This window comes from Ammospiza caudacuta, chromosome 3 (genome assembly GCF_027887145.1).
Source record: "Ammospiza caudacuta isolate bAmmCau1 chromosome 3, bAmmCau1.pri, whole genome shotgun sequence".
Lineage (NCBI taxonomy): Eukaryota > Metazoa > Chordata > Aves > Passeriformes > Passerellidae > Ammospiza > Ammospiza caudacuta.
Genome location: NC_080595.1, coordinates 118105691 through 118122611, shown reverse-complemented (window position 1 = coordinate 118122611; position 16921 = coordinate 118105691). Strand labels below are relative to the sequence as shown.

At 50.0% G+C, this 16921-nt stretch overlaps 1 protein-coding gene across 1 annotated transcript in view; it reads right to left on the bottom strand.

The window, feature by feature from the left end:
• OTOF (otoferlin) overlaps positions 1-16921 on the bottom strand; it is a 104312-nt gene that overhangs the window by 15426 nt on the left and 71965 nt on the right. The window contains exons 29-39 of the mRNA XM_058800905.1: positions 16181-16370; positions 13403-13527; positions 12767-12901; positions 11815-11976; positions 9659-9778; positions 7888-8049; positions 6902-7064; positions 4459-4589; positions 3746-3775; positions 2856-3005; positions 1826-1897 (exon numbers count right to left, since the gene is read on the bottom strand). Coding sequence (XP_058656888.1) covers positions 1826-1897; positions 2856-3005; positions 3746-3775; positions 4459-4589; positions 6902-7064; positions 7888-8049; positions 9659-9778; positions 11815-11976; positions 12767-12901; positions 13403-13527; positions 16181-16370 — 1440 coding nt within the window. The remainder of the gene's footprint in view (positions 1-1825; positions 1898-2855; positions 3006-3745; positions 3776-4458; positions 4590-6901; positions 7065-7887; positions 8050-9658; positions 9779-11814; positions 11977-12766; positions 12902-13402; positions 13528-16180; positions 16371-16921) is intronic.

Here is a 16921-nt window from a genome sequence, read left to right as displayed (position 1 = left end):
CCCCTGTACCTCGCACTGGTGAGGTCACACCTTGAGTGCTGTGTCCAGTTCTGGCCCCTCAGGTTGGGAAAGATGTTGAGAACCTGGGGAGTGTCCAGAGGAGGCAACGAGGCTGGAGAGGGGCTGGGAACACAAACCCTGTGAGGAACCACTGAGGGAGCTGGAGGTGTTCAGCCTGGAGCAAAGGAGACTCAGGGGTGCCCTCATCACTCTCTACATCCCCCTGAAAGGCGCCTGTGCTCAGGTGGGGTTAGGCTCTTTCTCCAGCAGCACTGACAGAACCAGAGGACACAGCCTTGAGCCGCACCAAGGGAAATTTAGGTTGGATATCAGGAAAAAGTTATTTACAGAAAGGATGATAAAATTCTGGAATGTTCTGCCCGGGGAGGTGGTAGAATCACCATTCCTGGGTGTGTTTAACAAAGCCTGGATGTGGCACTGAGTGCCAGGGTTGAGTTGAGGCATTGGGGATGGGTTGGACTTTATGGTCTTGAAGGTTTCTTCCAACCCAGTGATTCTGCGAATTCTGGGAATTTGGGGAATTCCTGGGGACCAGGGAGGTGGTGGAGTCACTATCCCTGGATGTGTTTAGCAGAAGCCTGGATGTGGCACTGGCTGCCAGGGTTGAATTGAGGTGTTGGGGCTGGGTTGGACTCAATGATCTTGAAGGTCTCTTCCAACCCAGTGATTCTGTGAATCTTGGGAATTTTCTTCCTCCTACCAGACTTCTCCTGCTTTATGGAGCCTGAGGTGTGGAACCCCAGCCTGGGAATACAGAGGGGACAGTGCTTGATGCTGCTGCCCTTGGATTGTCTAGGACCAGCTGCAGCCACCGTTCACCAGAGTCTCGTTTGGAGCAACCACCAGCCACAGAAAGCTGGGAAGAGGCTGCTGGAAAAGGTGGATTCAAGGGAAAATCCTTCCCCTCTCTGCAATCCCTGTCCCTTGGTGTCTCTGCCAGCTTTCATGAGGGCTGGACATTATCCAGTGATGGGGACAGACAGACAGATGGAAAAACATGGATGAGGAAAGGGGGAAGGAGTGGGAGAGCCAAGGGAAATGGATCATTCTAAAAAGAAATAAAACCCCAGAGGACACCAGTGAAAGCTCAGAAGAATCTGCTCAGAGTTGTCTCAAAGCTCAGCCAGACAAGACCTCATTTTTCCCAGGATAAAAAGATTGATCTTCCAAAAGAAACCAGGCTCAGAATTTTACTCAGCTGAAGGGTTTTGCATCATCTGGGCACAACAACAACCCCCTGTCATGGGGACATGGAGCACATGGAGAACAAGGGTGGAATTCCTCAGGGATACCCTTCCCAGCCCTGCTGGTGGCATGGTCAGATGGACAAAGTCATCCTTGACCAGCCACTCCCAGGATCCTTGGCTGGCAAAATTTTTGGGACAAAATGAGTATCCCCGAAATTTAGGCAAGGTCAGAATCCCACCTGACCTATAGACCTGAATTCCTTCAGAGAAAAACACATTTATGGTGTCATTCATCTCATAATTTTATAAAATGATAATAAGTGAAAAATAATATATCTTGTATAAAATTATATGAATTGATAAGCTAGGTGAGAGTACTTGCCCTAAATTTTGAATTTGTATTCACTGCCCACATTAGGACAGCAGACAAAGAGTTCAACATGGAGGGGAAAACCCTGCAAAAACCCACAAAAATTGGCCCTTTTTGGGATAACACAACATACTGGGAGTGTCTGGTTTGTCTGGAGAGCTGAGGCAGATTCTCAGAGGGATGTCCAAGCACCGAGAGGAATTCTGGTCCCACCTTCCCCTGCTGTGTTCCCTCTCTCCCTCCCAGCCTTACCCTCTCCAATCTCCATCTCCTCCTTCTCCTCTGCTTCTGCCGCTGCCGCTTCCTGCTGCCGGAGTTGCTGGGGGAGAAAGGAAACCACTGGATAATAGGAACAATCCTTTCCTGGAAAAGCTGCCCGGGGCAGTGGTGGAGTTCCCATTCCTATGGGGATTTGAAGCCACATGGATGTGGCACTTGGGGACAGAGTGGTGGCCTTGGCAGTACTGAGTAATGGTGGGACTTGATGGTCTCCAAGGGCTTTTGCAGCATGAACAATTTTGGGATTCCATAATTGTTGGAACCCAGGGCACAGGGAATGTTTTTCTGCCTGTCCTGAGAAGTCCTGACCCCCAAGGAGAGCACTGCTTTTAACCTGCATCCATGGAAAAAGCTTCCAGGACTTTGGGATGGATTGGAATCTACGAGTGTGTGAAATAGATAATAGTGAAGTTTATCATGGGGTGAAAAATTTAAGAGTTTTGTGTTTTTAGTATGGAGGTGGATAGGAGACAACATGGAGGATTTTGGTTATTGTCTGATCTCCTTCTTGTCCTTCATCTACTCCATTTTCTGCAGTGTTGGTGGCACAGAGGGATTGGTTAGAAAGAGCCGCAATGCAGATGTTGCATGAACAGACAAATAATTAGTTATTGGTAAAAAGGTAGAAATAAAATATGTTCTAAGATTAATTGGACAAAATAGCTTTAAAAGACCTCGAACCTGTGTGTCTTGTGACTTTTGGTGCCTTTCTCTTTGTATGCTAAGTCTGAGATTTAGAGGGAGTGCTGAGCTTCTGATAAGAGAAAAATAAACAACCACCTGAAAACTGAAAAAACCAAAAGTCCTGTTTGTCTCTCAATTCTGGCACAGAACTTCTTGGGGTATCCCCATCAGGGGGATCCTCAGGGCAGGATGGGGGGGTTTCTACACATAATGAAGCACAGCCCCAAGGCTTTGGAAGGAGCTGGAATTAGGGGAGACCTCTCAGGAAGGGAACCATCTCCCCTGGATGCCCCTCCCTGCTGCTCCTCACCCACCTCCTTCATCGTCTCAATGGAAGCGAAGTACTTGGACCACCAGTCCAACATGCTCTCATCTGGCTCCTCCTCCTCCACTTCCTCCCCACCTCCTCCTCCTCCTCCTCCTCCTTTCTTCTTCTTCTTCTTTTTCTCCTTCTCTTCCTCGGTCTGAAGGGACAAGGGAAGAACAGACAGGGAAGGGGAGGGATCAGGTGAGAGGCAATCTTTTCTAGAAGTACCAAAGTGAAGCACCCAAGGAGGGAAAACCCCCCAGGTTTGGGAGCCTCATGAACTTTCTCCCTTTCACAGCCACAAAACACCCAAGGGTGACCAAGGTTTTGGAGAAAGTGCCAGAATCATGGAATAGTTTGGATGGGTAGGGACCTTAAAGCTCATCCAATGCCAATCCTGACATCTTCCACCATTTCAGGTCATTCCAAGCCCCATCTAACCTGGCCTTGGATGCTTCCAGAGATGGGGCAGTCCCACAACACCCCCACATTTTCATCATCCTATTTATCTGAGAATTTCCCAGGCTACATCTCTGGAATCTTCCATGGCAAGAGTCAAACTGTGCCCAGCAAAGCACCTTGTGTTCCCTTGGTGGGGAAAGGGAACCTTTCCCAGCTGGTACCCGGTTGTGGTGGGAATATCCAGCATCCCTCCCCCTGTCCTGGGGCAGCTGGGATGAGAAATCCTGGCCTAAAAGAGCTCCCCAAACTGCAGGGATGAGGCCACTGCCACATCCCTTGAGGGGACAGTGAGCTGTGTCTGTTGTGGGACAGAGGGGTGATGTCCCTGCCTGGCTCGGGCTGGGGTGGGTGCCTGGTCTATCGGAAGTGGCATGGAAGGGCTGGAGAGGGAGCAGGGAGTTGGGAGCACGGATGCAGAGAAGATCCATCACTTACCACATCCACCTTCACCACTGCATCGGAATTCTGCCGTCCCGGGATGGAAGGGAGCAGAGAGAAGGAGAGTAGGTTAAGGATGCACCCTCAGCTGAGTGCAAATCATCATTCCCAGGGTGGTTTGGGTGGGTAGGGACCTTAAAGCTCATCTCATCCCACTCCCTTCCATGGGCAGGGACACCTCCCACTATCCCAGGCTGCTCCCAGCCCCATCCAACCTGGCTTTGGACACTTCCAGGGCTCCAGGGTCAGGCACAGCTTCTCCAGGAATTCCATCCCAGCCTCTCTCCACCCTGCCAGGGAACAATTCCTCATTCCCAAGATCCCATCCAGCCCTGTCCTCTGGCACTGGGAGCCATTCCCTGTGTCCTGTCCCTCCATGCCTTGTCCCCATTCCATCCCCAGCTCTCCTGAAGGCCCTTCAGGCCCTGCAAGGGGCTCTGAGCTCTCCCTGGGTCCTTCTCCTCTCCAGGTGAGCACCTCCAACTCTCCCAGCCTGGCTCCAGAGCAGAGGGGCTCCAGCTCTTGGAGCATCTTGGCAGGAATCTGTTTTTGTGGAGGAAGCTCTGGAGCAGAAGGGTGGGAGAAAGAGTCGGAATTCCCATTCTGGGCACAAAAATGGGCACAGGCACACTGCCTCCCCAATTCAGGCTGAAATCCTTCAGAAATCCACAATTCCATGAGGAAAGAGGTGCTGCCACATGGATACTCACAGCTTCCAGCTTCACCATCGTGTCCATCTTCTTGATGGGGACCTCAGGTTCCATGTTGACCACAATCTCCCCTGTGGGGCGAGAGCGATGGGCCCTGCTGGTCATGGCCAGGTAGCCGTTGAGGTGTTTGGCTGGACAGAGGACAGAAAAGGAGAAAGAGCAAGGGAGAGGGACAGTGGAGAAGAGATACTGACAGTTCAGGTGAGACCCTGTAGGATTCAGGCCAGAAAGTGAGAATTTAGGCAAGATCTTACAGGAATCAGGCCAGAAATTGAGTTCAGGTGAGATCCTACAGGATTCAGGCTGGGAACCAAGAGTTTAGTTGAGATCCTATAGGATTCAGGCCAAAAAGTGAGAGTTCAAGTGAGATCCTACAGGATTCAGCCTAGGAACTGAGATTTCAAGTGAAATCCTATAGGATTCAGGCCAGAAACTGAGAGTTAAGTTGAAATCCTACAGGATTAAGGTCAAAAACTGAGATTTCAAGTGAGATCCTACAGATTCAGGCCAGAAGATCAGCTCAGGTGAGATCCTACAGGACTTAGGCCAGAGCACAGTGGGACCACCTTGTTTGGAGCAGTGGAAATGAGCACAGAGCCTTCAGCAGGACCAAAATCCCACCAAAGAGCAAAGGAAGGTGGAAGAAAAGCAGGAAATATCCAAAGGAGAAGAGGCAGAGAAGATTGTCCTGAAAGCCTCCGGTGGCTGGGACACAACACCTAGTCCAGGTTTAGGGATTGGGAATGGGATCATGCTGGGAAGGGCTGTAGGGATTAGGGATGGGATCATACCGGGCAGCAAGGATTAGGAATGGGATCGTGCTGGGAAGGACAGTAGAGATTAGGAATGGGATCATGCTGGGAAGGAAAGTAGGAATTAGGAATAGGATCAGACTGAGAAGGCTGAGAGGGAAATTAGGGATAAGGAATGGGATCATTCTGGGAAGAACAGTGGGGATTACAAATGGATCATGCTGGGAAGACTGGTAGGGATTAGGAATGAGATCATGCTGGGAAAAACAGTCAGGATTAGGAATGGGATCATATTGGGAAGAGGAGTAGGGATTAGGAATGGGATCGTGCTGGAGAGTAGGAATTAGGAATGGGATCATATTGGGAAGAGGAGTAGAGATTAGGAATGGGATCGTGCTGGAGAGTAGAGATTAGCAATGGGATCATACTGGGAAGGGCAGAGGGACCAGACTTGTCTTTGGGAATCTCGCCCAGCCTCCAGCCCCAAAACTGGGAGGAGAGGACTAATTCCCAAGGCTCCCAAGTCCTCGGCTGCTGAGATGGGTGGGAAGCGGGTCTGGGATGGGTTTTCCTGCAGGTGCTGATGGATTGGGGTGGTTGGGGTCTGGAGGGGCCTGGACCTCTGATCTTTACAGCCACCATGGGGACTATGGCCAAATCCTGCCCCAGTCCTGAGGAACATCTGAGGACTTGAGTCCTAAGATGCAAGATGCTGGAGGTAAACCTTGTTGGAGCTTGGGGTATAGGGAATATATTTTTGTTTGTTTTGAGAAGTTTTGATTTTTTGAAGAATGCTGGTTTTAATCTTTATTTATGGAGAAAGTTTCTAAGACTTTGGGATAAATTGGATTTATGAATGGGTAAAATGGACATAGGAATTTATAGGTGTGTAAAATAGATAGTTTATTATAGGTTGAAAAAGCTTAGACTTTTGGGTTTTAGTATAGAGGTGGGTAGGAGATAAGATGAACTATTTTGGGTGTTGTTTGATCTCCTTTTTGTTTTTAATTTGTTCTGTTTTTTATAGTGTTGGAAGTATGAAGCGATTGGTTAGAAAGAATCACAATGTAGATGTGGTGTAGGTAAACAAATAATTAGTTATTTGTAGAAATAAAGAATGTTTTAAAAATTAATTAAATAAAATAGTTTTAAAATACTTTAAATTTGTGGTTTGTAACTTTTAGTGGGTTTTTTAATATGCTAAGTCTAAGATGTAAATAGTATATATAAATATAAGTGCATAGATAGATATATCCATATAAGTAGATATATTGATATATACTGTGTATATAAATAGTGTATAGAATTTTTAATTAGAGAAAAATAAACAATAATGTGAGAATCAAAAGACTAAAAATCCTATTTGTTTTTCACTTTTACCACAAATTTTTAGGGGCATCCTCACACCGCTTGGAACTACAAAACTGCTGAAGTTGGGGTTTTCTTGGAGTTCTGGACCCAAAACCAGAATTTCTGCGGGTTAGCCAACCATCTCACGGTCTCACAGCCCATCCCACCTCCCTCTTTTCCCCACGGATGACCCAGACCAGTTAGGGTTTTCTTAGAGTTCTGGATCCAGAACCAGAATTTCTGCAGGTAAGCCAACCATCTCATGGTCTCACAGCCCATCCCACCTCCCTCTTCTCCCCGTGGACATTCCAGACCAGGTCCCTGTGTCCCAATCCTGGTACCTGCCATGTTCCAGTGCTGGGCTTTCTTGTCGGGCGGGCGGTAGATGAACTTGCGGAGGGAGCTGACGGTGTGGGAGCCCACCAGGGTGTAGCGCCCAAAGGCGCGGCAGTCCACCACGCGGATGTTCAAGGGCGGGTGCAGCAGCTCGTTCTCAGGGAGGTCCTGGGGAGCAGGGCAGGGGTGGTCATCAGGGAATGGCAGTGGATGGTTTGGGGGTTGAGAAAGGCAGGTGGGATTGGGAATGGGATTGTGCTGGGAAGGGCAGTAGGGGATAGGAATGGGATCATATTGGGAAGGGAGTGGGGATTAGGAATGGGATCATATTGGGAAGGGCAGTAGGGGTTAGGAATGGGATCATGCTGGGGAGAAGGGGTTAGGAATGGAATCCTGCTGGAAAAGACAGTAGGGATTAGGAATGGGATCAGAGTGGGAAGAATGGTCAGGATCAGGAATGGGATCATACTGGGAAAAACAGGAGAGATTAGGAATGGGATCATACTAGGGAGTAGGGATTAGGAATGTGATCAAACTGCGAAAAACAGTAGAGATTAGGAATGGGGTCATGCTCAGAAGGAAAGTTGGGATTGGGAATGGGATCACATTGGGAAGGGCAATAGGAATCAGGAATGGGATCCTGCTGGGAAGGGCAGTAGGGATTAGGAATGGGATCATGCTGGGAAAAACAGTAGAGACTAGGAATGGGATCATACTGGGGAGTAGGGATTAGGAATGGAATCTTGCTGGGGAGTAAGGATTAGGAATGGGATCATGCTGGGAAGGGCAGTAGGGACCAGAACTGGGATCATGCTGAAGGAAGAAGCCCTGAGCTGCTCCAGAAATATGTGGCTTGGGAGCTCTCAGGTGAAGGAATGTTGTCCATGTGCTCCATTGTTTTGGGAGAACTAGAGCAAAGGGCTTGTAGCCATGGTGGGCTCCAGGAATTACGGGTTCCAGCTGAGGGATCAGAGGGAAGGGCCATACTCACCACCTCGAACCACTTGACCAAAGTGCTGAAGTTGGGGTTTTTCTTGTAGTTCTGGATCAGGGCAGACTGGACGCCCTTCCCGGCACACTCGATGTCCACACGGGGTCTGTCCACCTGGGCCAGGTTCACTCTCTTCAGGTCCCTGAGCCCCCAGAATAAGATCTAGGGCAGGAAGAGAAAGAGGAGGAGGAGGGAGCATGTGAATGTGAGAGGGATGATCCCTGGGAGCTGATTGAGGAGGAGGAGGGAGAATGTGAATGTGAGAGGGATGGTCCCTGGGAACTGGTTCTCCATGGAAAGGGATCCCACTGCTGATGCCATCACAGGGCAGTGGTGGATCCCTGAGGTGTCCCCTCCTGACACCCTGCAGCCCAAGACCTCCATCCTGTTGCCCTCGGCATTTTCCTGCTTTTCTCCTTTCCTGGCCTTTTCCTGCCCTGGGAATCCAGCTCTGTCCATCTGTGGTGGCTCTGGATCCAGCACTGATATCCCCCCATTGTCCCCATGGGATCAGTGTCACTGAGGAAACTTCCCTGTCCCTACCTGGGATAACAGACTGCCACCATCCAAATTTCCCCAAAATGGAGATTTCCCCACTTCCTTATTCCCCATGGCTGAATTAAAATTGTGAGGAACATTTATTGTGATGCAAACATGTGGAGAACCAGGAGCCAAAATCTCTTTGGAGACCTGGTCAGTGGTACCTCACCTGAGCAGAGACACCTTCACTCAGGGCTGAGATGTGCCCTGAACATCCCTGTGGGCCTTGACTGGGTCACGGATGTCCACCAGGACCTCCAAAGGACCCATCACAAAATCATGGAATAATTTGGAAAAGCCCTCCACGACCATCGAGTCCAACCTGTGACCTGTCCCCACCTTTTCTCCAGCCCAGAGCACTCAGTGCCACATCCAGGCCTTCCCTGGACACCTGCAGGGATGGACACTCCAAACCTCCCTGGGCAGCCCCTGCCAAAGCCTGACCACTCTTTCCATGGAGAAATTCCTCCGGATGTCCAACCTGAGCCTGCCCTGGCCCAGCCTGAGGCCATTTCCTCTTGTCCTCTCCCTGTTCCCTGGGCACAGCCCAATTCCCCCCTGGCTGTTCCCTCCTGTCAGGGACTTGTGCAGAGCCACAAGGTCCCCCCTTGAGCCTCCTTTTCTCCAGGCTGAGCCCCTTCCCAGCTCCCTCAGCCTCTCCTGGGGCTCCATTCCCTTCCCAGCTCCCTCAGCCTCTCCTGGGGCTCCATTCCCTTCCCAGCTCCCTCAGCCTCTCCTGGGGCTCCATTCCCTTCCCTGCAGGTTTCTCCTGTCAGGAGGGGCCCAGAGCTGCCCCCAGCACTGGAGGTGCCCCAGCAGTGCCAGCACAGGGGACGGGCACTGCCCTGCATCGTGCCCACACTATTTTGGATACAAAATTCTCCTTTAGATATCCATGGATACATGAGGGTCTTCCCATCCTCGTTTCGTGAGGTTGATGGGATAGAGAACACCTGAGCTACGGGATTGCTTTGGGAACAGATGATCCCGCTCCATGTCCATCTCTAACATTCCCTGAGCTGCATCTCAGCCCAGGTGCTGCTCACTCGCCGTCCAGCCCAGGTTTGACAGCAAGGAATGATCCAATTCTCTGTTTTTTTTAGGGATGCTGCAGCCTGATTCCCAGAACAGCCATGACAGACAGATTCTTGACTCCCAGCCCCCTCCTGCACTTCCAACACCCTTGGAGATGTTCTCCAGCCCCGCAATGCTCCACATGGACATTGGTTACCTCCACTCTGTATCTGCTCAGCACCGGCCGAATTCCCAGCGGCACCGGCAGGATGGGACCTCGGTCCATGTCCGTGGGGCCATCGATGGGGGGCAGGTCCGATTTCCCCCCAGGGCCGATCTGGAAGAGATGGATCACTGGTTAGGATCTGCTCCTCTGAGCTGCTGGGAAGCAGTTTTTGGTCCTTCTCACAGAATTGTGGAATCACAGATTGGTTTGGGTTGGAAGGGACCTCAAAGATCAGCTTGTTCCAACCTCTGCCATGGACAGAGACAGATTCCAGAGGGAGCTGGGCTGTGTCTTCAGCTGGATCTGGTTCCAGTTGTTGGATCTGGGGTGTCTCAGAGGGCTGAGAGCCCAGGGCAGGTGCTTTGGGAAGAGGAAAACACAGGAGCAGAAGGTGCTGGGAATCCCACACAGAACAGTCTCCAGAGCAATCCAAACTTCTCAGCCCACCAATGCAGCCCATCCCAGGGCTGTTCCATCCCAGAATTGCACCTGCTGGGCTGTGTGTGAGGAAATGGAGATGTGGTCCCAGAGCTCAACCCAGGAGCAGGTTTAAGGTCTCATTTCCAGCCCAGGGCTCAGTAAAGATCAAATATCTCATATGAGCCATTCCCCAAGTCCAAGGAAAATTGGGAGAAAAAGGCTTGGATGAGCACCTGCCCTGGCAGAAAAAGGAGATGGGGAAAAGCATTTCAGTGGATAGAGCACACAGCAAAAAAGTGGAAGAATTTAACTCTGGTATTGCCCCAGACTATGAATCACTGAATGGTTTGTGCTGGGAGGGACTTTAAAGACTATTGAATTCCAACTCCTGCCATGGGCAGGGACAGATTCCAGAGGGAGTTTGGCGGTATCTCAGCTGGATCATCTGGTCCCAGTTGTTGGATCTGGGGTGTCTCAGAGGGCTGAGAGTCCAGGGCAGGTGCTTTGGGAGGAGGAAAACACAGGAGCAGAAGGTTCTGGGAGTTCCACACAGAACAGTCTCCAGAGCAATCCAAACTTCTCAGCCCACCAATGCAGCCCATCCCAGAGCTGTTCCATCCTGGAATTGCACCTGCTGGGTTGTGTGTGAGGAAATGGAGATGTGGTCCCAGAGCTCAACCCAGGAGCAGGTTTAAGGTCTCATTTCCAGCCCAGGGCTCAGTAAAGATCAAATATCTCATATGAGCCATTCCCCAAGTCCAAGGAAAATTGGGAGAAAAAGGCTTGGATGAGCACCTGCCCTGGCAGAAAAAGGAGATGGGGAAAAGCATTTCAGTGGATAGAGCACACAGCAAAAAAGTGGAAGAATTTAACTCTGGTATTGCCCCAGACTATGAATCACTGAATGGTTTGTGCTGGGAGGGACTTTAAAGACTATTGAATTCCAACTCCTGCCATGGGCAGGGACAGATTCCAGAGGGAGTTTGGCGGTATCTCAGCTGGATCATCTGGTCCCAGTTGTTGAATCTGGGGTGTCTCAGAGGGCTGAGAGCCCAGGGCAGGTGCTTTGGGAGGAGGAAAACACAGGAGCAGAAGGTGCTGGGAGTTCCACACAGAACAGTCTCCAGAGCAATCCAAACTTCTCAGCCCACCAATGCAGCCCATCCCAGAGCTGTTCCATCCTGGAATTGCACCTGCTGGGTTGTGTGTGAGGAAATGGAGATGTGGTCCCAGAGCTCAACCCAGGAGCAGGTTTAAGGTCCCATTTCCAGCCCAGGGCTCAGTAAAGATCAAATATCACAGGTGAGCTATTCCCTCAGTCCAAGGAAAACTAGAAGGAAAGGGCTTGGATGAGCACCTGCCCTGGCAGAAAAGGAGGTGGGAAAAGCATTCCAGTGGATGGGACACGAGGCACAAAAGTGGAAGAATTTAACTCTGGTACTGCCCCCTGCCATGCGGTTGGAATTCAAGGGTCTTTGAAGTCCATGCCACCTTTCCAGGCGGCTCCAAGCCCCATCCCACCTGGCCTTGGACCTTTCCAGGTGTCTCTGATGAGCAACAAGTGGTTGATCATCCAAGGGGAACTACAAGGGTCCAGCAGACCAACGACCAGGCGAATAGAGGGGCAGCTATTCCCAGTTATTCAGAGTTACCCAATTCTCTGTAAGTTAACCCCTCTCCCTTCCAACCCTGCATCCATTCTTCCCATCCCTTTGTCCCACTGGTACCTGGAGCAGCTCAAAGGCAGCCAGCAGGTCCCCGGCTGTGGCGTTGCCACGGTAGATCTGGTAATATTCCAGCTGCGGTGGGAAGCGTGGCGGGCAGTACTCCTCATCTGACATCTTCACCACTGGCTTGGCAAACGTCCGGCCCATGAAGTCAGCTTTTCCCTAGGGAAAGACCCATTGGGGTTGGGGTTCCAACATGGGAATTCTAAATTTAGCCCTGTAGTTCTCAGCAGGAGCACTTGGGGTTGGGGGTCCAACATGAGAATTCCAGATTTAGCCCTGTGGTTCTCCTCAATAGCACTTGGTGTTGGGGTTCCAGCATGGGAATTAGAAGATTAGCCCCATGGTTCTCCCCAGAAGCCCTTAAGATTGGGAATCCAGCATGAGAATGCCAAGATTAGCTCTGTGGTTCTCCTCAGGAACACTTGAAGTTGGGGATCCAACATGGGAATTTCAAATTGAGCCCCATGGTTCTCCCCAAAAGCACTTGGGGTTGGGAATCCAACAGGGGAATTCCAAAATCAGCCCTGTGAATCTCCTTCAGGGCACTTGGGATTGGGGATCCAGCACAGAAATTCCAAATTAACCCTGCAATTCTCTCCATCGTGGTCGAAACAGGAATGGGATCAATACTGTGGCCTTGGGATGCCAAAGCTCAGGGATAACTTTCAGTCCTGACTCCTTGAAGGAGGTTTGGGACAGCTGAAGATTGGGACAGCAAGGAGACCAGGGATGAGCACTTTTCCCAAATGGAAACCCTCCTTGGCTACAGCCTCTTTCTTCCCTCTCCAAAAACAAGATTCGTCTGAGATTCATGAGCAGTAGAGGCTCCGTGGGAGATTTGGAAGGAGCATTCTCCATGGATCAGGGAAAAACTCCCCAAATCCTCTGCCTCCAAATCTGGACAGATCCTGGCTTCCAAACCACGCACAATTCCCTGGGATTTTCTCACCACAGTGTCCTGATCGTAGATCTCGATGACGATGATGGGAGGGTCATCCCGCATCTCGTGAGCTTCCCCGTACAGCTCCACGTTGTCGAACACCAGGAGCTGGTCCCAGGTCGGACACAGGGTCTCATTGAGAACCTGGGGAAATGGGAGAGATTCCTACTGCTCCAGGAATGGACCAGGGTCCTGGGAAAGGGTGGCAGATAGGGTTGCTGTGTGTTTTTTGGATTGGGAATCACCCAGGGATTCTTCTGAGGAAGAAAATCCAGTTGTAGATGAGCAGAGCTGGGTTATTCCCAGGCTTCCTAAAGCTTGGCAACCCTTGGACTGGGAAGGGAAGACTAAAAAAATCACTTTAATATGACCCAGTTCTGCCAAAACTGGCAGAAAATCACTGGGAAACACAAGTAATCATATAGAATCGTGGGGAATTGCAGCCACCAGGATGTGGGACATAAATTGGGAATGCGCTCCTGGGGAGAGATCTCCTGGAAACCAGCAGTGCCCAGTTCCAGAGCTGCTGGGGTCCTCCCACCGCAGGAGCCCAGGACCAGCCTGATCTTCATTGATGGCATCTGTGCCATGGGAACTTACAGAGCCAGCCATCCCCACACCCCCAGGAATCCCAGGAATGTTCACCTCGGTGCACTGGCTCTGGGAGATGAAGAAGACCCGAGCAAAGGGATCTGAGAGGCCGCTGCTGTCGGCTGCGAACAAACTCCTGGCTTGGTACATGTGGGCTCGCAGCTGGAACACCTGTTTCTCTGGAAGAGAGAGGGAGTAGGATGGGATGGGATGGGATGGGATGGGATGGGATGGGATGGGATGGGATGGGATGGGATGGGATGGATGGCCTTTGGGTTCCTGTCCAATTATAGATGCTCGTGTTGAATCATAACTTTAAAGGGTTAAGATTTTAGCTGAAGGTTAGAACTAGTTCATATTGAAGTTAGATGCACCAACGATAGGTTAATGATTATTAGATGCTTAAGCTAAAACTAATTGTTATATTATGAGCTCATTTGTATAAGGAAGTGGAGCAAGTGAACCATTATAGGAACATACTACGTTGGGAAGGACGAAAGTTTGATGAGAAAATCTCACACATATGTATGCTTGGCAGAAAGATTTTTGAATATAGAACCTGAAGAAGTAATAGAGATGGAAGCAAGTTTTGATATAGAAGAAAAGAATTGCTGAGCCAGTCCTACTGGATAAGCAAGGAGGCAAAGGGTTTGTTAGAAAGGGTTTTTATGACTTGGAGCAAAGGATAAACCCACCTGAAACAAGATGTTTTTACCAAGCAGAAAGAGAGCACAGGCAAACAAGCCTGCCAATGTGGCAAGTAGAAAAAAGGTCTCAGAATTTTCCACTGCAAGAAAACTGAAAAACAACTTCTAGCTTAAACTGTAATGTACTGACTGTTAGTGACAGAACAGTAACATGAATATGGTAATTATAGTAGTTATTATAGGCTATAGGTAAAAGTTAAGGTATAGATTGGTTCTGCTGTATTAAGATGCTCAGCAAAGAAAAGAATATAATGCATTTGTAGCCAAAATTAGAGTCTTCAGGCTTGTCTGGAGTTGACAGCTGTAGGCACAGGCTCTGTTGCCCACAGCCTTGGACTGCTGTAACTCCTGGATGTAATAAACTGCACTTTGAAGAGCTGCCTGGAGTCCTGCATCTCTCATTTGAGCTTTTACAGTGGCGCCCAACGTGGGGCACCATTAGTAAGAGCCTGAATGAGGGATGTGGGTCTGCAGGCCTGCCTGCAGCTGGAGCTGACAGCTGCATGCACAGACTCTGCCACCCACAACCTGGACTGCTGTAACATCTTGGATACAATAAATTCCATTTTGAAGTGCTGCCTGGAGTCCTGCATCTCTCATTTAAGCTTTTACAGTGGCACCCAACGTGGGGCACCATTAGTAAGAGCCTGAATGAGGGATGCAGGACTCCAGGCCAGCCTGCAGCTGGAGCTGACAGCTGTGGGCGCAGGCACCCACAACCCTGGACTGCTGTAACATCCTAGATGTAATAGACTCCATTTTGAACAGCCGCCTGGAGTCCCACATCCCTCATTTCGGTTCTTACTCTACTGAAATCAGTAGAATAATGCCCAGCACCTGGACTCTGTGTCAATCCATCATGAAGCAGGGGAGTTTGAATCGTTCCAGAGGGTCACAGAGACCTGACCAAGACCTTGCTGACTTCATCCCTGGGACCACCGACCCAATTCTAGACCATTGACCCAATTCAAGAGAAGAACTGTACATTCGTAAAGGACTAATAACCTCATCTTAATACAAAGGGGGATGGGAGGTGCTGGGGTTGTGCACATGTATTAATTTGGGAAATCAATAGAAGGCAAAAATCCTTGTGGGGTGTGGTCACACATTTTGGGGACAACCTCCTTGCTGCCAGCCAGTGTAATAAACACACCACTTTCTACCTTTGACTAATTAGAGAGTCTTTGTCTGTGATTTTTGGTTTTAATGATTCAGTATCCCCATTCCTCTGTTTAGCCCAGAAATAATTTTTGCACCTTTAAGATTGGTTCTGAGGGCCAAGGTGGGGAAGAAGAATTGTTCAGTTTGTTTTCAGACACTGCACTCACTCCTCTACATCTCTGCTCCTGGACTGTGCTGTCTGCAGGTGGACAGACAGCAGGACAGAGCTCTCCTTTGCCTTTAGTTAGTTTTTAGCTAGCTGAGGCAAAGAAGTTCCCTGGACTGTGGTTTTTTCTTTTCTTTGGAGCTGTTTAAATCTGCTCTGGACTGAACACCCAGAGGAGCACCAGCAGCTCCACCAGTGGCCCACTGGGCTGGGCCTGGGATGTGGCATTTCCAGTGCCAGAGGGACTGATAAGAGACTGAGTGAGCTGAGCTACAGCCCACAGAGGGACTTTCTGAGTCTGTCATCTCTTTTGGAGCAGTCAGAGGTTTATTGTTTGATATTGTTCATTCTTTGTGTGCTGGTTAATGCTTTGCCTGTTAAATAAATTTGTTTTTCCACTTTTTTCCAAGGAAATATTTTCCTGAACTGAATGTGGGAGGGGCCACTTAAATCTGCTTTCTAGAGGAAGCCCCTTTGGAGGTTCTCTCCTAGATTTGTCCTAAACCAGGACAGAGCCCATCCAAGGCACGTCTCAGGAGCCTGGATTTGCTCGTGGCTGAAGGATCTCAACTCAAAGCATGAATCCCAAATGGATATGGAATTTCCTTGGCATCCTGCTTGTTGTGCGCACAACAACTCTGAACAGGTTTGGGATGAAGGGACACAATTCCCACCCCTATCTCTCATGGGACAACCAGAACAATGTCCCCCTTAGCTCCTGGAAGCCCTTGGAGCAGGAGATGTCCAGCCAGGCTCCCTCCCACCCCCTCCATGCCCCATCCCATGGGAACTCCTTACTGGTGTACAGGAGGCTGATGGGTGGGAAGGAGGGCAGGTTTTGTCCTCGGGGGGTTTTCTTCTCCTCGAACCCACAGGGGAGGCCGCTCAGGAAGTCCTTGCGCTGCTTGTTGAGGCCCAGCCACAGGTAGATCTCCATCTTGGCCTGGACTGTCCAGCCAGCAGGGCCAAAGCCCCTCTTCCCGGGGAGCTGTGCACAGGGAATGGAAGAGTTCACATGGATATCGGGAATATGGACAGACAGACCCCTCTTGGAGCACCCAACCTCTTTGGGGCATTGTGCTGCTGTTCCTTAAACCTAGCTTTGGGATCATGACAGTGCTCTGGCTCAGGCATTGTCCTCTTCCCACCATGGCTTCCTTTTCCTGAGTGTCTTAGGTTGGAAATGCAAGGTGTGGCTGGGGATGTGTATTCTATTTTCCATTTGTGAGAGGTGGGGCTGTTATGCTCTGTTCATTGGGCAATTTTCTTTATCTCTTCCACAACCACTCCTCCCTCCAGGAGGTCTCTTCTGTTCATGGGCCATTCATTATTCATTATCTTCTGTTAATGGGCCAGTGAGTGTCCCTGCATGGCTGATAAAATTCCATCACCCTATTGGGAGACGCTCCACCCAGGGGGAGGAGCCAAGCATTCCTACCTGGATACAATCTGACTTTTGGAACATCACAGCAGCCTTTGCCCACTGCATTCCCAGAGGAGCAGCTTTCTTCTCCCCTGCATTCCCAGAGGGAGACCAGG